At 43.3% G+C, this 24,557-nt stretch overlaps 3 protein-coding genes across 6 annotated transcripts in view; 1 reads left to right on the forward strand and 2 right to left on the reverse strand.

Moving 5' to 3' along the window:
* The window catches only part of PSMC3IP (PSMC3 interacting protein), a 146,736-nt gene extending 144,753 nt beyond the window's left edge, over nucleotides 1-1,983 (reverse strand). Inside the window, exon 1 of the mRNA XM_050762900.1 lies at nucleotides 1,979-1,983. The gene's annotated coding sequence lies outside the window, so the exon portion shown is untranslated. The remainder of the gene's footprint in view (nucleotides 1-1,978) is intronic.
* The window catches only part of VPS25 (vacuolar protein sorting 25 homolog), a 91,830-nt gene that overhangs the window by 28,062 nt on the left and 39,211 nt on the right, over nucleotides 1-24,557 (forward strand). The gene's annotated exons all lie outside the window — the stretch shown is intronic.
* EZH1 (enhancer of zeste 1 polycomb repressive complex 2 subunit) overlaps nucleotides 1-24,557 on the reverse strand; it is a 44,668-nt gene that overhangs the window by 15,349 nt on the left and 4,762 nt on the right. The window contains exons 1-10 of one of the 4 annotated variants that reach the window (XM_050762631.1): nucleotides 19,672-21,391; nucleotides 15,360-15,450; nucleotides 13,679-13,806; nucleotides 12,475-12,603; nucleotides 8,881-9,000; nucleotides 7,362-7,482; nucleotides 4,629-4,805; nucleotides 3,449-3,551; nucleotides 2,800-2,963; nucleotides 2,322-2,413 (exon numbers count right to left, since the gene is read on the reverse strand). In XM_050762631.1, the coding sequence (XP_050618588.1) occupies nucleotides 2,322-2,413; nucleotides 2,800-2,963; nucleotides 3,449-3,551; nucleotides 4,629-4,805; nucleotides 7,362-7,482; nucleotides 8,881-9,000; nucleotides 12,475-12,603; nucleotides 13,679-13,795 (1,023 nt within the window). In that variant the 5' untranslated portion in view covers nucleotides 13,796-13,806; nucleotides 15,360-15,450; nucleotides 19,672-21,391. Of the gene's footprint in view, nucleotides 1-2,321; nucleotides 2,414-2,799; nucleotides 2,964-3,448; nucleotides 3,552-4,628; nucleotides 4,806-7,361; nucleotides 7,483-8,880; nucleotides 9,001-12,474; nucleotides 12,604-13,678; nucleotides 13,807-15,359; nucleotides 15,451-19,671; nucleotides 21,392-24,557 lie in introns of those variants that run through there. The other 3 variants (XM_050762630.1, XM_050762632.1, XM_050762633.1) reach the window with 3 other exon arrangements.

Consider the following 24,557-nt stretch of genomic DNA (forward strand, 5'->3'; position numbering starts at 1 on the left):
GTGGGTCATCCTACAAGACAACCAGCCTGGAACTTTTAAAAAGATTTAAAAAGTGATAGAATTATTTGACATTAAAAACGAGTAAAAAGACATAATAAGGCTGGAGGCCTTATTACACCTGTAATCCCAGCACTTTGGGAGGCCAGGCAGGCTGATCACCTGAGGTCAGGAGTTCAAGACCAGCCTGACCAACATGGAGAAACCCTGTCTCTACTAAAAACACAAAAATTAGCTGGGTATGGTGGCGCATGCTTGTAATCCCAGCTACTTGGGAGGCTGAGGCAGAAGAATCATTTGAACCCGGGAGGCAGAGGTTGCAGTGAGCCGAGATTGCACCATTGCACTCCAGCCTGGGCAACAAGAACGAAACTCTGTCTCAAAAAAAAAAAACCAAAAAACAAAAAACATAATAACCAAATATGATGCCTGACTGGATAATCCTGGTTTGGAAACAAAACAAAACACAAAAATAGCTATTCTTAGTACAGCTGAAATATATTAATAGAATGGGTAGTAGAGGATATTATACAATTTTTGTTAATTGTTCTAGGTGTAATAATGTGGTTATGTAAGAGAATGTCTTTATGCTGAAACATTGACCAAATGAGCATCACAATGTCTGCAACTTATTGTCAAATGGTTCAGCAAAAGATATACATACACAAATATATGGAGAAAGGAGATATAGAAAAAAATGTTATCAAATCCAGGAAGAAGGTATATTTCAACTCTGCATGATTGAAAATGTTCTTAATAAACAGTTGGGGGAAAATAGTCCAGCATTATATTTAATATGAACTCAAACCTAAAACGCAATAAAAGAAAAACTGTGCGTACATATCTCTGTAAGTTAAACATGCATACATTTCAGGCATTGGCAGCATCTTTGTAATACATGTACAGGGTATCAGGGTGACTCCCGTGAGAAGGGCAATGCCCTTTTGACTTATATAAATGCAGGTATGTTGACATAACACGGTATATATTTTTTTAAAGCATGGAGTAATTTCATTTTATTATTATTATTTTTTGAGATGGAATCTCACCATCTCACCCAGGTTGGAGTGCAGTGGCATGATCTCGGCTCACTGCAGCCTCCACCTCCTGGGTTCAAGCAATTCTCCTATCTCAGCCTCCCAAGTAACTGGGACTACAGGCATGTGTCACCACACCTGGCTAATTTTGTATTTTTAGTAGAGACAGGGTTTTACTATGTTGACCAGGCTGGTCTCAAACTCCTGACCTGAAGTGATCCACCCTCTTCCGCCTCCCAAAGTGCTGGAATTACAGGCGTGTACTACCACACCTGGCTGAAAAACATGGAGTAATTTTAAAAGCATGACATGTGGAGCTAGACCCTGGCTTGAATTTCATCACTGCCATACCACTGACTTATCAACAAACTTTAGGCAAAATATATAACTTCTGTAATCCATAGTTTCCTCTACCTCATGACACTGTTACAGGATGAGAATAAGACAAGGTATGTTAAGGGCCTACTATGGTACTTGGCACATAGGAAGGAGTCAATACACATTAGGAAAAAAATAAACCCAATAACATCTATTCTTTTGCTTTTACTGTACAGCCCATTTTCCACATGTGTGCCCAACAGCATTCTCTACCATCTTTCTGTCTATTATCCCACTAAAGATAGTTCCAAAAGCACTTGGCTGGCTATATAATTTTAATAGGTGGCAGAAATTTTATCAAGGTATTTTACTCATCGCCTAGGCTCATCCTATTGTGTAAAAAGCCAAACTGTCTTTGGCAAGTCCAATTGATCTATTTCCTTCTAGCTCTCAGTATATTGCCTCCCCAATATGCCAGGTTATTTATGCTGCTTCATAAGGTCTGTCCATCGGGGAAGGGTCCATCTGATCAATCACAACAAGACATCAGCATCATCTCGTGCTATCTGTCTCATAGTTATATGTGTTTATAAGAAGATAGCAAAGAAACTAGAGAGCGTACGCACCCCCCCGGCACACACTTTGCTCCAATTCTAACAATACAGTTTTAGGCTCTGAAATCTAAGCAGATGATATTTAGCGCAGGCAAGTCTTTAATGATTTTTGAATCTGTACTCCATCAGACTAACTTTATAGCCCTACCATGTCTGGGGAGTTCCTTAAGAGCGGTCCCACAGTAACTGGGGAGCTCCTTAAGAGCAAAAACCATGTTTTATTTGTGCTATATGACCCCCAGAGTGCTACGTACTGGCTCACGTGGCTTGTGTTCCCAGAGGCAGAAAGCCTGAGGACCATTTCCTGCTCAATCTTCAATGAAGTTAATAATGCCAGAACAGCTTAAGAACATACCAGCAAAAGGAAGCAGTCTGTGCCACATGGTTCTGGTTCAATCTTGATTTCTTTATTCTTGCGTTTATATACATTAGGGGTGGCATGAAAAGCTGGAAAACAAAAACTGTCTTGTTGCCAGTGGTCTATCCACTTGACAAGATGAGGAAAAACAAAATTGAATTAGAGAGCTATTGTAGGAGTTAGAATTCGATATAAACAGCTACTATCAGGGTGCACAGAATTCAGTCATTTCTGACGCCAACACAATGCTTTCAAAGCTAGGAGGTCCTGAGGGACAGATATATTGCTGGCGAGCCTGTCCCGATCATGCAGAGCATGTTGCACTATAATTGAACGAGGCAAAATAGAACTGGCCCTTTGTAAAACGTCAGAACAGAAGCCAGGAACTCTAGACGAGAAACCAGAACAAAGAGAAGGAAATAGTGGCTGGGGATGGAAGAGAGGAGAGCATTTCAAACAGAGTAGCCCCACTCACGGTGAAGGAAGCAGTCGTATTTAAAGCAGCGCCGGCAAAAAAGTGTGTGGAAGGAGTGCAGAGATTGCTCCCGCTGCACAGACTTGGCATTGGGGCCATCGATGTTGGGTGTGCACTGAGGGGGAAGTGCATTGGGGTCTGACATCTCTGTTAGCTCTCGATACCTATTTAAGAAAAGAGAGATAAGAGTTCCTCCAAGGGACCGCCTCCACTGAGGAAATACAGATTGGGTACTGACAGTAGCCCACCTACGGTCTGCCAGGGGAGGATGGGTGTTTTTTATAGGTCTAGTTGATAAGAGAATGGTAGATAACTAAAGTGGGTACACCATTGTAATTATGCTGGGTTGGGCAAATGTTGGAAAGTAAGGGGAGGGAAGGATTTGATAAGATGGTGCTGGAGCAACTCTCCAGAAAAATGGCAGAGTAAAAGTTCTCTGCCCAGACCCACTCAAAAGCCAGTATACGAAGACCCTTAATATAGTAAGGGGGGCATTCAGAGGTAATTGAGTAAGCAAAAATAATCCAAGTACAGGCAAATCATAATGCCTTTACCATAAACAAAGCTTTTTAAAACCAAAAATTAGAAGGGAATAAAGGTTTTGTCCCGAGCACTCTGTATACGGCCTAAGTGGGACAACTTTCCCTACCTCTCCTTCATGTCATCTGGGACACCATTCTCAGGGAACATTGAGGCAATTGCACTGAAGATCATGTCATTTGGGAACTGTTTCTTGGAACTCTTTTTGTTGCCTGAATTGAAAATACAAAAAGCTCCTGAGTGCGATTATCAGAACATGCAAACAAATCTGTGCGATCTGTGCAGCATTTTGATTAGAGCTGCTTTGTTACCTAACCACTGATTGTTTGGAGATACATAAACATCAGTGCTATCTGAACTTATCTGATATAGGCTACCAGTAAATAAGGAAGTTAGAGTAGTCTACATACTAACCACAAAATCCACCGTCCCAGTTAGAATCTGGATGTGAGGTGGCTCACGCCTGTAATCCCAGTCAGTACTTTGGGAAGGGCAGTACAAGGGGGCAGATCACTTGAGGCCAAGAGTTTGAGACCAGCCTGGCCAACATGGTGAAACCTCAACTCTACTAAAAATACAAAACTTAGCCAGGTATGGTGGCATAGGCCTGTAGTCCCAGCTACCTGGAAGGCTGACACACAATAATCACTTGAACCAGGATGGCGGAGGCTGCCGTGAGCCGAGATTGTGCCACTGTACTCCACCTTGGGTGACAGAGCAAGACTCTGTCTCAAAAAAATAATAAATAATAGATTTTTAAAATAAAAATAAAAATTTGGAGGTGAAAAGAGTGTTCATGGAGAGACCTGAACACAGAAGAATCCTATCATAAAGTGGATGCTGAAGAACTAGACTGATACTATAATTATGATATAATAAAAGAGAATACACTATGTCCCTGGACATAGTGTATAATTACATAACATAACATATAATTAAGGTATTAAATTTTAAATTAAGTAAACAGTGACATGGAAAAGTACTCATAAGATTAAATAAAAAGGGATATACAATTTGATATATACATATACATAAATTGGCATGATCCCAATTTCACATAACACATATAATTAGAAATGAATAGCAATTATTATTCTGTCAGTTCTTCTACTTTCTTCTTCACCTAAGTCACAGCTACCTGAAGCTATCAGTTAATGATCATGTTCTCCTTTTAAGTGAACCAACAAGAAGCACCAATAGCCTTTAATAGGCCACAAACCTTTCCAGTTCTTCCTTCTTCCCTATCCCTGTCACTTTAAAAACGGAATAAGGGAGCCAGTGCTATGTACCTTCAATAGCATGTCGCTTTCTCTTTCTTGTTACTGGCAGATCTTCTTTGCTGTCATCCTGCTTTCCATCTGAGGTGTCATTGTGCCCATCCTCCTCCTCATCTGAGTATTGATTCAGGGCATCGACCAACTCCAGAAAAACAGCATCACTAATCAGGACAGATCCAGGGATCATCTCTGAAACATGAGGATTCGAAGGATGAGCAGTGGTGACTTCACATTCCATTAGTCCCCCTAGGCAGGTTTTCTTGTGCTCACTCCAGAGGCCCAGATAAGTCACACTGTGTACATTTTCACATGGGAGATCTGGAAATTACAATCATTTGACTGGCTACTACACATGCAGTAGGCAGCTGGCTAGAGTAGGAATACAGCTATAGGCTTTATTCTTTTTTTTTTTTTTTTTTTTAAGACAGAGTTTTGCTCTTGTTGCCTAGGCTGGAGGGGCGATCTCAGCTCACTGCAACCTCCACCTCCTGGGTTCATGTGACTCTCCTGCCTCATCCTCGCGAGCATCTGGGATTACAGGCACGTGCTACCACCCCGGCTAATTTTGTATTTTAGTAGAGACGGGGTTTCTCCATGTCAGGCTGGTCGTGAACTCCTAACCTCAGGTGATCCACCTGCCTCGGCCTCCCAAAGTGCTGGGATTACAGGTGTGACCCACCATGCCCAGCCATAGGCTTTATTCTTACTGAAGAACTTCACTTCCTCAGTCACAAGTCAACTCTGATTCTGGTTCAAAATCTCACGAAAGTTTGTCCAAACAATCTCCGGTAGGGCAGAGAAAAAATTAAAAAATGAAAATTCTCTTGGCTTTGCTGCTGATGAGTCAGTAATGACGTCTCTAAATCAAAATACAGCAATTTTTCCTAAAATTGTACTTTATGGAGATGTACTACAATTTAGGAGGTCTTTGAACACTAGGAGGCACTGTGGACAAATAATGTAGTTCAACAGCATCACAACAGTGCCTACAATTGTCGAAAGAGCAGGTGGGGCTGTTGGTTTACAAATTGATGGGGAGCCTCTCCTCTTTCCATTTCTTACACATGGACAGACTTTTCTAGAATTATGACTAAATCCAAACAATTGCTTTTAGGAAATTCAGATTATTAAAACCATCTAGGGGATGCCTGGATCAAAGAAGTATGGCAGAGAGGCTCACTGCCATTCTCAGAGAAAGAGAAATAAAGAACAAAATGATCTTGGATGTACTTATGGAAAACTAAGTCCTAAGATTAAACTTACTTATACAATAAACTTTCTCTCCAGCCACTGATTACTACATAATCCTTTTATGTCCCAACTCCTTTTAAAATTTAACGAGGGTACTTTAAATAATTTTTATTTCTGTTTCTGCTGCTTGAATCAGAAATAACTAGGGAAAGAAAGAAAGAAAAAGAGAAAGAAAGAAAGAAAGAAAGAAAGAAAGAAAGAAAGAAAGAAAGAAAGAAAGAAAGAAAGAAAGAAAGAAAGAAAGAAAGAAAGAAAGAAAGCAAGCAAGCAAGGAAGGAAGGAAGGAAGGAAGGAAGGAAGGAAGGAAGGAAGGAAAGGAAGGAAAGGAAGGAAAGGAAGGAAAGGAAGGAAAGGAAGGAAAGGAAGGAAAGGAAGGAAAGGAAGGAAGAAAGAAAGAAAGAAAGAACTAGGGTATTTTGGACCAGGCATGTTGGCTCACTCTTATAATCTCAGAACTTTGGGAGGCCAATGTGGGAGGATTACTTGAGGCCAGGAGTTTAAGACCGGCCCGGGCAATGTGGTGAGACTCTATCTCTACAAAAAAATTTTAAAAATAAGCCAGGGCCGGGTGTGGTGGCTCACGCCTGTAATCCCATCACTTTGGGAGGCCGAGGTGGGTGGATCATGAGGTCAGGAGATAGAGACCATTCTGGTTCACAAGGTGAAACCCCGTCTCTACTAAAAATACAAAAAATTAGCCGGGCGTGGTGGTGGGGGCCTGTAGTCCCAATTACCTCAGGAGGCTGAGGCAGGAGAATGGCGTGAACCTGGGAGGCAGAGCTTGCAGTGAGCTGAGACTGCACCACTGCACTCCAGCTTGGGTGACAGAGCAAGACTCTGTCTCAAAAAAAAAAAAAAAAAAAAAAAAAAAAAAAAGCCAGATGTGGTGGAGTGCACCTGTAGTCCCAGCCCCCCAGGAGGCTGAAGCAGAAAAATCACTTAAGCCCAGGAGGTCGAGACTACAATAAGCTATGATTGTGCCACTGCATTCCAGCCTGGGTGACCGAGTAAGACCCTGTCTCTAAAAAAAATAAAAATAAAAAAATTGGGCCAGGCATGGTGTCTCATGCCTGTGATCCCAGCACTTTGGGAGGCCGAGGTGGGTGGATCACCTGAGGTCAGGAGTACGAGACCAGCCTGACCAACATGGTGAAAACCCATCTCTACTAAAAATACAAAAATTAGCTGGGCGTGGTGGCAGACACCTGTAGTCCCAGCCGCTTGGGAGGCTGAGGCAGGAGAATTGCTTGAAACCAGGAAGCAGAGATTGCAGTGAGCCGAGATTGCGCCACTGCACTCCAGCCTCGGCAACTAAAGTAAAACTCCGTCTCAAAAAAAAAAAAAATTAACTCCCAGTCATGTGATGACATTGAAATATTCTTCAGTGTGTGCCCCATGGGGCAGAAGATAAAAGCAAGATGGCGAGATGATGAGGTACCAAATAAGAGGCCTGATTCTAACAAAATTTTCTCCCAAAGAGTTCAGTACCGCTACCTTCTTCACCATGGACTTTCCCATCATAGTTATTGATCAGCTCCTCAATAAAAGTCTCATCTTCTTCTTTCACTTCATCTCCCATGTAGGGAATATTGCACAAAACCGTCTCATCTTCTACCTGAAATCAAACCAGATGTGATTCATTCCATGAAGCCATCATGCATCTCCTCTTTCCTATTTAGTGGAATCTTTGCTGAACTTTGTTTGCTGCTTGAGTCTCCTGAAAAATGCCTTTGTCCCAGAGTTTCCTGCATTTTAAACACTGGCCATTTTGTTTTGCCAGAAAAACCTCAAATGGGGCTAAGCGTGGTGGTTCACGCCTGTAATCCCAGCACTTTGGGAGGCTGAGGCAGGCGGATCACGAGGTCAGGAGATTGAGACCATTCTGGCCAACATGGTGAAACCCTGTCTCTACTAAAATACAAAAAATTAGCTGGGCATGGTGGAGTGTGCCTGTAGTCCCAGCTACTAGGGAGGCTGAGGCAAGAGAATCGTTTGAACCTGGGAGGCGGAGGTTGCAGTAAGCTGAGATCGTGCCACTGTACTCCAGCCTGGCAACAGAGTTAGACTCCATCTCAAAAAAAAAAAAAGTTGCTAATTGTTTTCATAAGTAGAGAGATAGATGGATAAATAAAAATGAAGGCTTCTAAGATTATGATGTACAATTTAACTACAAAATAAACTGGGTAACCATAAGACATGAGTATTTTATAAAATGGACTAAGATTCTCCAATAATAAAAAAAAATTATGATTACAACTCATGCCAGTCACACTCAATGGGAACCTAAAGTCAACTGCAGCCTAGGCTATGGATATTTTTTGGCAGTAAACAATAGTAAATAATTTGGGGGGAGTGAGGTGCTCAGCAGAGAATACAGTCATTCTGAAATCCCCAAGTAGCAAGTAAAATTATTCTGAAGTTTTATTCTAAGAGATGATTCCCTTCTATAAACCTCGACCTCATTCCAACCAGTAGTACGGCTATCTGTCACCAGGCAGATGATAAGCAATGGCAGTATTTAGAGAGGAATGATTATCAAAACCACAAATAATCCTAATAGGAGTCAGCACAAAGGCCCAGATGAAAGGACTGTGTGCACGTCTGTTGTCTCAGCTGTTTTTGTAGCATCTTGCATTTAGAGAATTCAGAAAGGATTACTCCATCAACAGGGAGCAGACAACCTGCTCAAGCCTCAAGAGTCTGATTTAGACTGCATTTAACTGTGCATAATATTGGGCCAAGGTACTAAGAGAAAATTAAAGTCTTGCCCAATCTTATTCATTTAAAAAAGAACCAGCATCAATTCCAAAGCACACATGAGAGAGCATAAAATCTGACAAGTTAGAATAACTTGCAATATATATTGTTTAGAATAAGTTAATTACCTTGTTCTGCCCTGCATGTCCTAGCTTTGTTAAATATTAGACAATCTTTACCCTAAGAGGAGCTCTGGCATATCAACATAAGATAATCATACAGTTTAAATAACCACCCCAGTGCTTTCAATACATACCATAAAGTTCTGCTGGAGAGGGGACCAGGAATACATGATGGGAACCAATGCAACTGTGTTCAGTGACCTCATTAACATATGTTGGCTTGCAAATCCCGGGAAAATGCTCTCTATGGTACACTGAAATATAAGCAATGACATGGAGAGGGAAAGACGGGCATATAACCCAAGAAAGAAATGTAATTTCCTTCTAAAACTGGCCGGGCATAGTGGCTCATGCCAGTAATCCCAGCATTTCGGGAGGCCAAGACAGGCGGATCACTTGAAGTCAGTTCGAGACCAGCCAGGCCAACATGGTGAAACCCCATCTCTACAAAAACATAATCCAAAAATTAGCTGAGCATGGTGGTACATGCCTGTAATCCCAGCTATTTGGGAGGCTGAAGCATGAGAATCACCTGAACCTGGGAGGCGGAGGTTGAGTGAGCCACTGCACTCCAGCCTGGGCGACAGAGCGAGACTCTATCTCAAAAAAAAAAAAAAAAAAGAAAAAAATGATCTTAGTAGCCTCTAGTTCTTACAAACTAATAAATTAAACTAAGAATATTCAGACGGCATTTAAAATTATAAAAAATTTGGCCAGGCATGGTGGCTCATGCCTGTAATCCTAGCACTTTGGGAGACCGAGGCAGGTGGATCACGAGGTCAGGAGATTAAGACTATCCTGGCCAACATGGTGAAACCCAGTCCCTACTAAAAATACAAAAATTAGTCTGGGCGCGGTGGCTCACGCCTGTAATCCCAGCACTTTGGGAGGCCGAGATGGGCGGATCACGAGGTCAGGAGATCGAGACCATCCTGGCTAACACAGTGAAACCCCGTCTCTACTAAAAATACAAAAAGAAATTAGCCGGGCATGGTGGCGGGCGCCTGTAGTCCCAGCTACTCGGGAGGCTGAGGCAGGAGAATGGCGTGAACCCGGGAGGCGGAGCTGGCAGTGAGTGGAGATCGCACCACTGCACTCCAGCCTGGGCGACAGAGCGAGACTTCGTCTTAAAAAAAAAAAAAAAATTAGCTGGGCGTGATGGCACATGCCTGTAGTCCCAGTTACTCGGGAGGCTGAGGCAGAAGAATCGCTTGAACCCGGGAGGTGGAGGTTGCAGTGAGCCAAGATCACGTCATTGCACTCCAGCATGGTGACAGAGCGAGACTCCATCTCAAACAAAAAAAAATTTTTTAAACAAATTAATAAATTGAGAGTTTTATAACATCATCTTGCAAAAGGAATCCGTAGACTGCAAACCTGTGAAAAGCAGAAACTCTTTTTTTTTTTTTTTGAGAAAGGATCTCACTCTGTAGCCCAGGCTGAAAGCAGTTGTGCAATCACAGCTCACTGCAGCCTCTGCCTCCCAAGCTAAAGCCATCCTCCAACCTCAGCCTCCCAAGCAGCTGGGATCACAGGCATGTGCTACTACATCCAGTTAGCCAGCTAATTTTATTTATTTATTTTTGTAGAGACAGGGTCTCACTAAATATTGCCCACGTTGGTCTTCAACTCCTGGACTCAAGCAATCATCCTGACTTGGCCTCCCAAAGTTCTGGGATTACAGGTGTGAGCCACTACACCCGGCCAAAAGCAGGGACTCTTCTTCACCTTTGTGTCCTCTACAGAGTTCAGCATAGTACTTCCCATACTCAACTGATGTTTACTTCAACTCAAACTGTTCGTCTACTTGGGTCGTACATAACAATAAAGAGCCTCTGAAAGTCCTGAGAGATGAGGAAGTTTTCTGAAGACCTAAACTTTAAGACAGTGGACATCAACTTAGCTGCATAGGTGATAGGGATAGTACATGGAGAAGCAAAGTGGTATAGAAATTATAGTAACATTCTGATTCAGGAAAGATATTTGCTCTCAATACACCATCTACTTTTTGTTTTTTGTTTTGAGGTAGGGTCTCACTCTGTTGCCCAGTGGCACAATCTTGGCTCACTGCAACCTCCACCTCCCGGGTACAAGCAATTCTGTCTCAGCCTCCCAAGTAGCTGGGATTACAGGTGCACACTACCATGCTCAGCTAATTTTTATATTTTTAGTAGAGACAAGGTTTCACCATGTTGGCCAAGCTGGTCTTGAACTCCTGACCTCAGGTGATCCATCCGCCTCAGCCTCTCAAAGTGCTGGGTTTACAGGCGTGAGCCACTGTGCCCGGCTTCTGCTTTCTTTTTTTTTAAGAGACAGAGTCTCACTCTGTCACCCAGGCTGGAGATCATAGCTCACTGCAGCTTTGAACTCTTGGGTTCAAGTGATTCTCCCACCTCAGCCTCCCAAGTAGCTGGGATTATAGGCATATACTACCATGCCTGGATAATATTTACTTTTTATATTTGAAAAATATTATCTATTTCCCAGGTGTTGGAGGTTACAGTGAGCTATGATAATGACACTGCACTCTAGTCTGGGTGACACGGTGAGATCTTCTCTCTAAATAATAATAATTATAATAATTTATTTTCATAAAGTTTCTTTTTTTTGGAGATGGTGTTTTGCTCTTGTTGCCCAGGCTGGAGTGCGATGGTGCCATCTCAGCTCACTGCAACCTCCACCTCCCAGGTTCGAGCGATTCTCCTGCCTCAGCATCCCTAGTAGCTAGGATTACAGAAGTGCGCCACGATGCCTGGCTAATTTTTTTGTACTATTAGTAGAGATGGGGTTTCACCAGGTTGGCCAGCCTGGTCTCAAACGCCTGACCTCAGGTGATCCACCCGCCTTGGCCTCCCAAAGTGCTGGGATTACAGGGTGAGCCACCACGTCCTGCCAAAGTTTCTTAACTAGAACATTCTTTTATTTATTTATTATTATTTTTTTTTTTGAGAGACAGTCTCAGTCTTTCACCCAGGCTGGAGTGCAGTGGCGTGATCTTGGCTCACTGCAACTTCTGCCTCCTAGGTTCAAGAGGTTCTCAGGCCTCAGCCTCCCAAATAGCTGGGATTATAGGCATGCACCACCACACTCAGTTAACTTTTGTATTTTTAGTAGAGACGGTGTTTTGCTATGTTGGCCAGGTTGGTCTTGAACTGCTGGCCTCAAGTGGATCCATCTCCCTCAGCCTCCCAAAGTGCTGAGATTACAGGTGTGAGCCACTGTGCCCGGCCCCCAAGATTATTCTTGAAGCTACAGATTTACTATCTTAATAATTCAAAGTTGACTAAAATAACTGTATCTATTAACCTTAACCTTATTTATTTATTTATTTCCTTTCTTTCCTTTTTGTTTTTTTAGACATAGGGTCTTTCTCTGTCACCCAGACTGGAGTGTTGTGGTGAAATCATAGTTTATTTCAGCCTTGAACTTCTGGGCTCAAGCAATCCTTCCACGTCAGCCTCCCAAGTAGCTGGGACTACAGGTGTGCACCACCACGTCTCGCTAATTTTCTTAAAAAAATTTTAGAGACACAGTCTATGTTGCCCAGGCTGGTCTCAAATTCCTCACCTCAAGCGATCTTCCCACCTCAGCCTCCCAAATAGCTGGGAATACTTGTGTGAGCCACTATACCTTGTCTTACTTATTCACTCTCTAAAAAGTCACAAATATAGGAAAAAGCTTTAAGCCCAAGGAAGAGAGGAAGACTGAGCTTAAACTCCCAAAAGTACCTTTTTGAGAAAAGGGTGTCCACTCACAGGCTTCATCGACTGAACAGGTTGGACACGAAGCTTCTTCCATTCTTCATTGAGGATCTGGGTTTTTTCTTGAACCTTTGCAAAATTTGCCACATACAAAGCCTAGCAAAGCCATGGAAAAGATTAAGATATATTGTTACTAGGCCGGGTGCGGTGGCGCAAGCCTGTAATCCCAGCACTTTGGGAGGCCGAGACAGGCGGATCACGAGGTCAGGAGGTTGAGACCATCCTGGCTAACCCAGTGAAACCCTGTCTCTACTAAAAAATACAAAAAACTAGCCGGGCGAGGTGGTGGGCACCTGTAGTCCCAGCTACTCAGGAAGCTGAGGCAGGAGAATGGTGTAAACCCAGGAGGCGGAGCTTGCAGTGAGCTGAGATCCAGCCACTGCACTCCAGCCTGGGCGACAGAGCGAGACTCCATCTCAAAAAAAAAAAAAAAAAAAAAAGATACATTGTTACTTAACTGATTAATAAATACATTATTTTTTTTTGAGAGGGAGTCTTGCTCTATTGTCGCCCAGGCTGGATTGTAGTAGTGTGATCTCAGTTCACCACAACCTCCGCCTCCTAGGTTCAAGCGATTCTCCTACCTCGGCCTCCCAAGTAGCTGAGATTATAGGCACAGACCACCACACCTGGCTAATTTTTGTATTTTCGGTAGAGACGGTGTTTCACCATGTTGGCCAGGCTGGTTTCAAACTCCTGGCCTCAAGTGATCTGCCCGACAGCCTCCCAAAGTGCTGGAATTATAGGCATGAGTCACCGTGCCTGGCCTTTTGTTTTTTTTTTTTTGAGATGGAGTCTTGCTCTGTCACCCAGGCAGGAGTGCAGTGGCACCATCTCGGCTCACTGCAACCTCCACCTCCTGGGTTCAAGCAATTCTCCTGCCTCAGTCTCCCGAGTAGCTGGGATTACAGGCGCACGACACCACGCCTGGCTAATTTTTGTACTTTTAGTAGAGATGGGGTTTCATCAGGTAGGACAGGCTGGTCTCGAAGTCCTGACCTCAGGTGATCCACCTGCCTCAGCCTCCCAAAGTGCTGAGATTACAGGTGTGAGCCACTGCGCCTGGCCCTGTTAAGATTTCAAAACGAAAGTTAAAAAAAAATTCCAACCCCTTTACATTGGATCAGTATATCGAAATACATAAACTTTCACTTGGGAATTATTTTTTTACCTTTGCACCCATATTTGCCTGAAGCCGTTTAAGTTGTCGAAGTCGCATATATTCAGATTTCACTTTTCTTTTCCAGTAAGTGATACATTTGGAGGTAGGGGGATTTGGTATTTCCATCTTGCTGTAATCTAAGAGAGACAGAGATGAGAATTAGCATTTTATCGCCTGGAAATGAAGCACTCCTCAAATACAAAAAAAAAAAAAAAAAAAATCAATTATGCTTTCATTCCCATTAAATTTACTCATAAAAACATAAATTTAAAGAACCCAAATGTGTGAGTTCAACAAAAAGTTTCAATTTAAAAAAAAGAGGCAGTGGCTCATGCCTGTAATCCCAACACTTTAGGAGGCCGAGGTGGGAGCACTACTTGAGCCCAGGCATTTGAGATCACCTTGGGCAACATGGTGAAACAGAAAATACAAAAATTAGCCAGGTGTGCTGGCGAGTGCCTGTAGTCCCAGCTACGCAGGAGGCTGATGTGGGAGGACTGCTTGAGCCCAGGAGGTCAAGGCTGCAGTGAGCCGTGACCACGCCACTGCACTTCAGCCTGGGTGACAGTGAGAGACCTTGTCTCAAAAAGCAAAACAAAACAAAACAAACAAAAAAAAAAAACAAGTCCAGGCATGGTGGCTCATGCCTGTAATCCCAGCACTTTGGGAGGCCAAGGTGGGCAGATCTTCTGAGGTCAGGAGTTCGAGACCAGCCTGGCTAACATAGCAAAACCCCATCTCTACTAAAAATACAGAACAAAACAAAACAAAACAACAACAAAAAAATTAGCCAGGCATGGTGGCTTGTGCCTGTAATCCCAGCTACGTGGGAAGCTGAGACACGAGAATTGCTTGAACCTGGGAGGCAGAAGTTGCAGTGAGCCAAGATCGTGCAACTGCACTCCAGCCTGGGTGACAAAGTAAGACTCCATCCCCCCGCAAAAAAAATGGCCTGGTGTGGTGGTTCATGCCTGTAATCCCAGCACTTTGGGAGGCCAAGGCGGGTGGATCACAAGGTCAGGAGTTCAAGACCAGCCTGGCCAACATGCTGAAACCCTGTCTCTACTAAAAATACAAAAATTAGCCGGGTGTGGTGGCACACGCCTGTAATCCCAGCTACTCAGGAGGCTGAGGCAGGAGAATGGCTTGAACCTGGGAGGCAGAGGTTGCAGTGAGCCGAGATCGCACCACTGCACTCCAGCCTGGGCAACAGAGCAAGACTTCATCTCAAAGCAAAAACAAAAACAAAAACAAAAACAAACAAAAAAACAACAACATTTCACATTAGCAATTTCTGGTCCAATTATCAAAAAGCTTAGCCTCTGTCCTCCTGTGGTATCTTGTTTTTAATTTACCACTCAAGAAGTTCTCCCACAGTTACTAGGAACTTGGATTACTTCAAGATATGTAAGTCTTCTCTTTACTTTGAGTAAGAGAAGTGGTCAGCAAGAACCAAGTTTGCATCCAAGGGTTTCATGGAAAGACCCACCTATGTTACAAAACCATACTGCCAAATTGTCTAAATCTACCACATGCCTAGCAGTAAAAGTAGGATATGACAGCAGTATAATCTCATCTCCAAGTCAGCAGCAAGACATATGGAAATAGCAATGCAAATCCTCCCTTTTTTGGTATTTGAATTAAGGTTCAACGTTTTAAAGAAGTATGTATTATAATATACTTTACCTACCTCATAGAATGCAAGGGGAAGTGTTGGGTATTACGGTGTGCCTCTGTTCTTCAGGAGAATGGCAAGACACAACAGCAGAACAGATGTCCAGCTTTTCAAAAGAGAACAGACAGTGGTTCTATTAAGTTAGTGCGGCAAGTTAGACCCTGAAACCCTCGGTAGGATTTTCCCCCAGAATCAGGAAGACTTCAAGGTTTCTCCTACTATTTTTGTATGTCTAAGACAGGTCTCTATAATACTTGATGCCATTTGGGAAGAGGCCCTTTACTTTATTAAATTATATTTTTCTTTTTTTTTTTGAGACTGAGTCTCACTCTGTCACCCAGGCTGGAGTGCAGTGGCCAGATCTCAGCTCACTGCAAGCTCCGCCTCCCGGGTTTACGCCATTCTCCTGCCTCAGCCTCCTGAGTAGCTGGGATTACAGACGCCCAGCATCATGCCTGGCTTTGGGAGGCCGAGGTGGGAGGGTTGCTAAGAGGCCAGGAGTTTGAGATTAGCTTGGCCAACACGGTCAGATCCTCTCTCTATTTTTCAAAGTTTTCTTTTGCTATTGTTTTTGTCATTGTTTAAAGGAAAAGAGGCTGGGTGCAGTGGCTTACATCTGTAATCCCAGCACTTTGGGAGGCCAAGCTAAGAGGATAGCCTGAGCTCAGGAGTTTGATACAAGCCTGGGTAACATAGTGAGACCTCATCTCTATTAAAAATAAAAAACATCATCCGGGCATGGTGGTGCGTGCCTGTAGTTTGGGCTACTCAAGAAGCTTAGGCGGGAGGATCACTTGAGCCCAGGAGATCAAGGCTAGAGTGAGCTACTGAGATTGCGCCCCTGTACTCCAGCCTGCGCAACAGAGTGAGACTCTGTCTCAAAAAAAAGAAAAACAAAAAGAAATGATCAGGCCACGTGCAGCAGCTCGTGCCTATAATTCCAACACATTGGGACTCTAAGAAAGGCTGAGGCGGGCGGATCACCTGAGGTTGGGAGTTCGAGACCGGCCTGACCAACACGGAGAAACCCTGTCTCTACTAAAAATACAAAATTAGCCGGGCATGGTGGTGCATGCCTGTAATCCCAGCTACTCTGGAGGCTGAGGCAGGAGAATTGCTTGAACCCGGGAGGCAGAAGTTGTGATGAGCCAAGATTGCACCATTGCACTCCAGCCTGGGCAACGAGAGCGAAACTCGTTCTCAGAAAACAAATAAATAAATACATTAATATAAAATAAACTGGCTATAGTGGCAGATGCTTGTAGTCCCAGCTGAGGTAGGAGAATCACATGAGCCCAGGAGTTCAAGACTAAAGTGAGCTATGATTGTGCCACTGAAATCCAGCCTGGGCAACAGAACAATAGTCTGTATCTCCAAAAAAAAAAAAGAAATCGTGTGGGCGCGGTGGCTCACGCCTGTAATCCCAACACTTTCGGAGGCCAAGGCGGGTGGATCACCTGAGGTCAGGAGTTCGAGACCATCCTGACCAACATTGTGAAACCCTGTCTCTACTAAATACAAAAATTTAGTAGAGGCACGGTGGCTCACACCTGGAATCGCAGCACTTTGGGAGGCCAAGGCAGGTGGATCATCTGAGGTCAGGAGTTCAAGACCAGCCGGGCCAACATGGTGAAACCCTGTCTCTGCTAAAAATACAAAAATTAGCTGGGCATGGTGGTGCATGTTTGTAATCCCAGCTACTTGGGAGGCTGAGGCAAGAGAATCACTTGAACCTGGGAGGCAGAGGCTAGAGTGAGCTGAGATCATGCCACTGCTCTCCAGCCTGGGTGACAGAGCGAGATTCTGTCTCAAAAAAAAAAAAAAGAAGAAATTAGCCAGGTGTGGTGGTGCATGCCTGTAGTCCCAGCTACTTGGAAGGCTGAGGCAGGAGAATCACTTGAACCTGGGAGGCGGAGGTTGCAGTGAGCCGAGATTGCGCCACTGTACTTCAGCTTGGGCAACAAGAGCAAAACTGTCTCAAAAAAAAAAAAAAAAAAAAAAATCTGGGTGCTCATGCGTGTCATCTCAGCCAGCACTTTGGGAGGCCAAGGCGGGCAGATCACGAGGTCAGGAGATCCAGACCATCCTGGCTAACATGGTGAAACCCCGTCTCTTCTAAAACTACAAAAAATTAGCCTGGCATGGTGGCAGACGCCTGTGGTCCCAGCTACTGGGGAGGCTGAGGCAGGAGAAAGGTGTGAACCCGGGAGGTGGAGCTTACGGTGCGCTGAGATAGCACCAGTGCACTCCAGCCTGGGTGACAGAGCGAGACTCCATCTCAAAAAAAAAAAAAAAAAAAAAAAGGCCGGGCGGCTGACATCTGTAATCTCAGCACTTTGGAAGGTTGAGGCAGGCGGATCACGAGGTCAAGAGATTGAGACCAGCCTGGCCAGCATAGTGAAACCTCGTCTCTACTGAAAATACAAAAAATTAGCTAGGCATGGTGGCGGGTGCCTGTATTCCCAGTTACTTGGGAGGCTGAGGCAGGAGAATTGATTGAACCCAGGAGGTGGAGGTTGCAGTGAACCGAGACAGCGCCACTGCACTCCAGCCTGGTGACAGAGTGAGACTCCATCTCAAAAAAAAGACAAAAAAGTCATCAGCATGGACAAGAAAACAGCAAAATTTAACCCATTACCACACATATACCACAATAAGCTCATGATTATAATATCTCACGCACATGGATTTTTTTTTTTTTGAGACGGAGTCTCGCTGTGTCACCCAAGCTGGAGTATAGTGGCACGATCTCAGTTCACTGCAGCCTCCACTTCCCAGGTTCAAACGATTCTCGTGCCTCAGTCTCCTGAGTAGCTGACATTACATCACCATACCCGGCCAATTTTTGTATTTTTAGTAGACACAAGGTTTCACCATGTTGGCCAGCGTGATCTGAAACTCCTGGCCTCAAGTGATTCGCCCGCCTCAGCCTCCCAAAGTGCTGGTATTACAGGCATGAGCCACCGCGCCCGGCCAAAACAATGGTTTTAAATTGCAATCCCTCTTCCGTTCCTTTTTGGCATTCATTTTCCTTTTTTCCTATTTTGCTTTTTGAAATAGTGAGCTTAGGTTTCTCCATGTATTTGAAAATGAAGATTTCCAGCTGGGGCAACATGCCAAAACCCAGTCTCTACAAAAAAAATTACAAAAATTACCCGGGCTTGGTAGCCTGTGCCTGCAGTCAGTCCCAGCTACTCAGGAGGCTGAGTTGGGAGAATCACCTGAGCATGGGGAGATAGAGGCTGCAGTGAGCCATGATCGTGCCACTATACTCCAGCCTGGGTGACAGAGTGAGGCCTTGTCAAAAAAAAAAAAAAAAAAAGTAAGGAAAGAAAGAAGGAAGGGCCGGGCGCAGTGGCTCACACCTGTAATCCCAGCACTTTGGGAGGCCGAGGTAGGCGGATCACATGAGGTCAGGAGTTCGAAACCAGCCTGGCCAACATGGTGAAACACCGTCTCTACTAAATGTACAAAAATTAGCCAGGTGTGATGGTGGATGCCTGTAATTCCAGCTACTTGGGAGGCTGAAGCAGGAGAATCACTTGAACCTGGGAGGCAGAGGTTGCAAAGAGCTGAGATCGTGCCACTGCACTCCAGCCTGGGTGACAGAGTGAGACTTGGTCTCAAAAAAAGAAGAGAAAAGAAAAGAAGAAAGGAAGAAGGGAGGGAGGGAGGGAGGGAAACAGAAAGGCAGGGAGGGAAAGAAAAGAAAAAAGAAGATTAAGTAACGGAATGGAACATAATCTACAGCTGCTGTCTTGTCTGGCTGGCTGCAGTGGCTCACGCCTATAATCCCAACACTTTGAGAGGCTGAGGCGGGTGGATCACTTGAGGCCAGGAGTTCGAGACCAGCCTGGCCAACATGGTGAAACCCTGACTCTACTAAAAATACAAAATTTAGCGAGCCATGTTAGCACACACCTACTTGGGAGGCTGAGGCAAGAGAATTGCTTGAACCTGGGAAGCAGGGACTCACTTCATTGAGCCAAGATCTTGCCAACTCCAGCTTGGGTGACAGAGTGAGACTCTGTCTCATAAAAAAATAAAGCATACATTTGTTTTTAATTAAAGAAAAGAGCTATAGCTAAAATGTGATCTCCTATAGTCTGTCAAGAGATGACAGTAAATATATCATCATAATCCAATAATTAATGGCACCATTTCTAATTTTACTCAACTGTTTTATTTGGCCAGAGGAATACACACATATACATGAAAATGCCATTAAGATTTAACGAATTACAATATAAAGTAAGCCACACTTCCTCCTTTTACAATTAGAGTGATATTTGACTCTCATGTGTCCATAAGCGAATATTTATCTTACGTGGCTTTTCAATGGGTCTTCAATGTCTCTAAAAGTTTATTTGGCAGTTGGTCAGTCCTCACAAAGTGTCTAAGAAAGATGAGAATACTGTTTGAAACAGACAGATATGATTAAAATAAACACCTGAAACACAGCCATAAGATGAGTTTTCACAGCAGCTGGACCCTAACCAACAATTATCCTATCAAAGTTAAAAAAAAGTGAACAAATAAAAAACCTAGCATTCACTAGAACAGGCAGATTTGGAGAGATGGATTCATTCATGTTGGGCAACGGGAGTGGCACACAAAAAATACTTTATATTTCTACTAGATCTATTCTTTAGTTACTTACACATGCAAAACAGCACTTATATTCCAGTTAGGTACTTAGCTAGTACTTAAGAGCCTTTCGTTATGTTCATCTACACATTGAAGATAAACTCCAAAACATATGCTGTTTTGATCAAGAAATTAAAAAATAATTATTTATATAAGCAAGTCCTATAGCTCAATAATAAGATAAATCACCGATAAAAAGTGAGTAGAAGGCCAGATGCAGTGGCTCACACCTCTAATCCCAGCACTTTGGGAGGCCGAGGCAGGTAGATTACAAGGTCAAGAGTTCGAGACCAGCCTGACCAACACTGTGAAACCCTGTCTCTACTAAAAATACAAAAATTAGCCAGGCGTGGTGGCGTGTGTCTGCAATCCCAGCTACTCAGGAAGCTGAGGAGGAGAATTGCTTAAACCCAGGAGGTGGAGGTTGCAGTGAGCTGAAATCGTGCCACTGCACTCTAGCCTGGGACACAGAGCAAGACTCCATTTCAAAAACAAAAAAAATAGTGAGTAGAAATTTGAACAGTTATTTCACCAGAAAAGATACAGGAATGGCAAATGAGCACACAAAAAGTTGCTCCATATCATTAGTCATTAGGGAAATGCAGATGAAAATTACAATGAGATACTATTAAACACCATTACCATGGCTAAAATAAAAAAAGACTGATAATACCACTTGTTGGTAAGGACGTGAAGCAACTGGAATCCTCATACGCTGCTGGTAGGAATTCAAAGTGGTATAGCCACTGTGGAAGACAGTTTGCCAGTTTTTCAAAACTAAAGCTGAATATATACTTACCACAGAACCTGGCATACAATTTTTAATTATTTATCCAAGATAATTGAAAACGTATGTCCCCACAAAGATCTGTACACAAATGTTCATATTTATTTATAATAGCCAAAAGTGAAAACAACACACATATCAATGGATTTGCTAATGGATACAAAATGTTGTGTGTGCGTGTGTGTGTGTATATATATATATTTATCTATAAAAAAAATTCCTTTGCCCAACATGAATGAATCCATCTCGCCAAATCTGCCTGTTCTAGTAAATGCTAAGTTTTTTATTTGTTCACTTTTTTTTAACTTTGATATGATAATTGTTAGTTAGGGTCCAGCTGCTGTGAAAACTCGTCCTATGGCTGTGTTTCAGGTGTTTACTTTAATCATATCTGTCTGTTTCAAACAGTATTCTCATCTTTTTTTTTTTTTTTTTTTTTTTGAGATGAAGTCTCGCTCTTATCCCCCAGTCTGGGGAGTGCAATGGTGCAATCTCAGCTCAATGCAACCTCCACCTCCCGGGTTCAAGCGATTCTCCTGGCTCAGCCTCCTGAGTACGTGGGATTACAGGTGCGTACCACCACACCCAGCTAATTTTTTGTATTTTAAGTAGAGACGAGGTTTCACCATGTTGGCCAGGCTGGTCTCGAACTTCTGACCTCAGGTGATCCACCCATCTCAGCCTCCCAAAGTGCTGGGATTACAGGCCTGAGCCACGGCGCCCAGCCTCTCATCTTTCTTAGATATATGTATACACACACACACACACACACACACACACACACACAATAGAATACTACTCAGCAAAAAAAAGCCATGAATAGTTTCTATACATTCACACCACATCTCAAAACCATTAAAAGACTATGCTGGTCGAGCGCAGTGGCTCACGCCTGTAATCCCAGCACTTTGGGAGGCCGAGGCAGGCAGATCACTTGAGGTCAGGAGTTCGAGACCAGCCTGGCTAACATGATCAAGCCCCATCTCTACAAAAATTCAAAAATTAGCCGGGCATGGTGGCGTGCACCTGTAATCACAGCTGCTTGGAGGCTGAGGCAGGAGAATCACTTGAACCTAGTGGGGAAGAGATTGCAGGGAGGTGGAGACTGCAGTGATCTGACAACGTGCCACTGTGCTCCAGCCTGGGTAACAGAGCGAGACTCTGTCTCAATAATAATACTAATAATAATACTAATAATACTAATACTAATGCTAATAATAGTAATACTAATAATACTAATAATCTGTCTCAATACTAATACTAATAAAATAAAATAAAAGCACTATGCTAAGTGAAAAAAATAAGACACAAGTAACTGCACATGATTCCACTTAAGATGTTCTACTGGCCAGTTGCCGTGGCTTCACATCTGTAATCCCAACACTTTGGGAGGCTGAGGCATGAGGATCCCTTGAGCCCAGGAGTTCGAGACCAGCCTAGGCAACATAGGGAGACCCTGTCTCTATTTAAAAAAAAAAAAGTATTCTACTAGAATAAATCTAGAAAGGGCAAATCTAGTGACAGAAAGCAGATCACTGGTTGCCAGGGGCTGAGGTGGGGTAAGAGATTAAATAGGAAGGAACACAAGGAAGCTTTCCTGGGATGATGAAATGTCCTAGACTTCAGTGGTGGTGATGGTTACATGACTATATACTTTTATGAAAACTCACTGAACTATATAAAGTTGGTGGATTTATTGTATGTAAATTTTTACCTTAATAAAGCTGACTTAAAAAAATAAGTCTTGGTCAAGTCAGTATTTTCTAGACATTTACTATTAAAAATCTGCAGGCAATTCCACCTTTTTTTTTTTTTTTTAACTCAAGTAAATTTGGAATGAATAAGTATAATAATATAATCAATAGTGGCTCATTAGCTGTAACAAATGTTACATGTATACTAATATAAGATGTTATTAATAGCGGAAACTGGATGTGGATTTACAGGAACTCCCTACACTAGCTTTACAATTTTTTTTTTTTTTTTTTTTTGAGACAGAGTCTCACTCTGTCGCCCAGGCTGGAGTGTAATGGCACAATCTCGGCTCACTGCAACCTCCACCTTCTGGGCTCAAGCGATTCCCCTGCCTCAGCCTTCCAAGTAGCTGGGATTACAGGCACATGCCACCGTGCCAAGCTAATTTTTGCATTTTTAGTAGAGACGGGGTTTCGCCATGTTACCTAGACTGGTCTTGAACTCCTGACCTCAAGTGATCCACCTGCCTCAGCCTCCCAAAGTGCTGGGATTACAGGCGTGAGCCACCGTGCCCAGCCTACAATTTTAAAAATAAATCTAAAAGTATTCTAGGGCAGGCGTGGTGACTCGTGCCTGAAATCCCAACACTTTCGGAGGCTGAGGCAGGTGGATCTCTTGGGCCCCGTTGTTCGAGACCAGCCTGAACAACATGGTGAGATCCTATCTCTACAAAAAAAAACAAAAAACAAAAAAAAACCAAAAATTAGTTGGGCATGGCGGCGTGTGCTTCTAGTCCCAGCTACCAGGGAGGCTGGGGTAAGAAGACAGATTGAGGCTGCACAATCAAGGCTGCAGAAGCAAGCTGTGACTGCGCCACTGCACTCCAGCCTGGGTGACAGAGTGAGATCCTGTTTCGAACAAACCAAAAACAAACAAACTATTCTTTTTTTTTTTCTTTCTTAAAAAACAAACTATTCTAAAAAGTAACAGTTTATTTTTTAAAAAGATTAATCATTGGAAATACGAACCACTTTATTTACGTGTCATATCTCTACAGGAAAAGAAGGCTATAAAAATGTGGAAATCTTTCCCCAGAAAGCTGGATCTCAATTTGCTGCAAAGGCTAAAACCAGAATGTAGTCTGTCACTAGGTGGAAATGGGAAAACATTACTGAAATTGTATGGCAATAAAAAATTTAAGGAACAGCAGGGCACCGTGGCTCATGACTGTAATCCCAGCACTTTGGGAGGCTGAGGAGGGCAGATCACGAGGTCAGGAGATTGAGACCATCCTGGTTAACATGGTGAAACCCCGTCTCTACTAAAAATATAAAAAATTAGCTGGGCATGGTGGTGGGTGCCTGTAGTCCCAGCTACTCAGGAGGCTGAGGCAGAAGAATGGCGTGAACCCAGGAGACAGAGCTTGCAGTGAGCTGAGATGGCTCCACTGCACTCCAGCCTGGGTGACAAAGTGAGACTCCGTCTCAAAAAAAAAAAAAAAAAAAAAAAAAAATTTAAGGAACAATGTTCTTAAACTTAGAGAGACTGAGATCAGAATACAAAAGTTCCAAACTATTAAATTTTTTCATTTACATAAGGTGTCCCTTTGCAGAAATAGCTTCTTTGTCTTAGGGGCAAATTCAGTGTCTTTGCTCCTTTCTCTTAAATAATAATTTTATTAACCAGCAAGGCTAAGTAAGACTTTGGAGGCAGATGGCACTATAGATTTTTAGATTTTTATTTTTTTATTTTTATTTATTTATTTATTTGAGACGGAACCTCGCTCTGCTGCCCAGGCTGGATTGCAGTGGCACGATCTTGGCTCACTGCAAGCTCCGCCTCTTGGGTTCACTCCATTCTCCCACCTCAGCCTCCAGAGTAGCTGGGACTACAGGCGCCCGCCACCACGCCCAGCTAATTTTTTTGTATTTTTAGTAGAGACGGGGTTTCACCGTGTTAGCCAGGATGGTCTCGATCTCCTGACCTCATGATCCACCCATCTCCGCCTCCCAAAGTGCTGGGATTACAGGCGTGAGCCACCGTGCCCGGCCTATTTCTCTTTGTTTGTTTTTGAGACAGAGTCT

Source organism: Macaca thibetana, chromosome 16 (genome assembly GCF_024542745.1).
Source record: "Macaca thibetana thibetana isolate TM-01 chromosome 16, ASM2454274v1, whole genome shotgun sequence".
In the NCBI taxonomy this organism is placed as follows: domain Eukaryota; kingdom Metazoa; phylum Chordata; class Mammalia; order Primates; family Cercopithecidae; genus Macaca; species Macaca thibetana.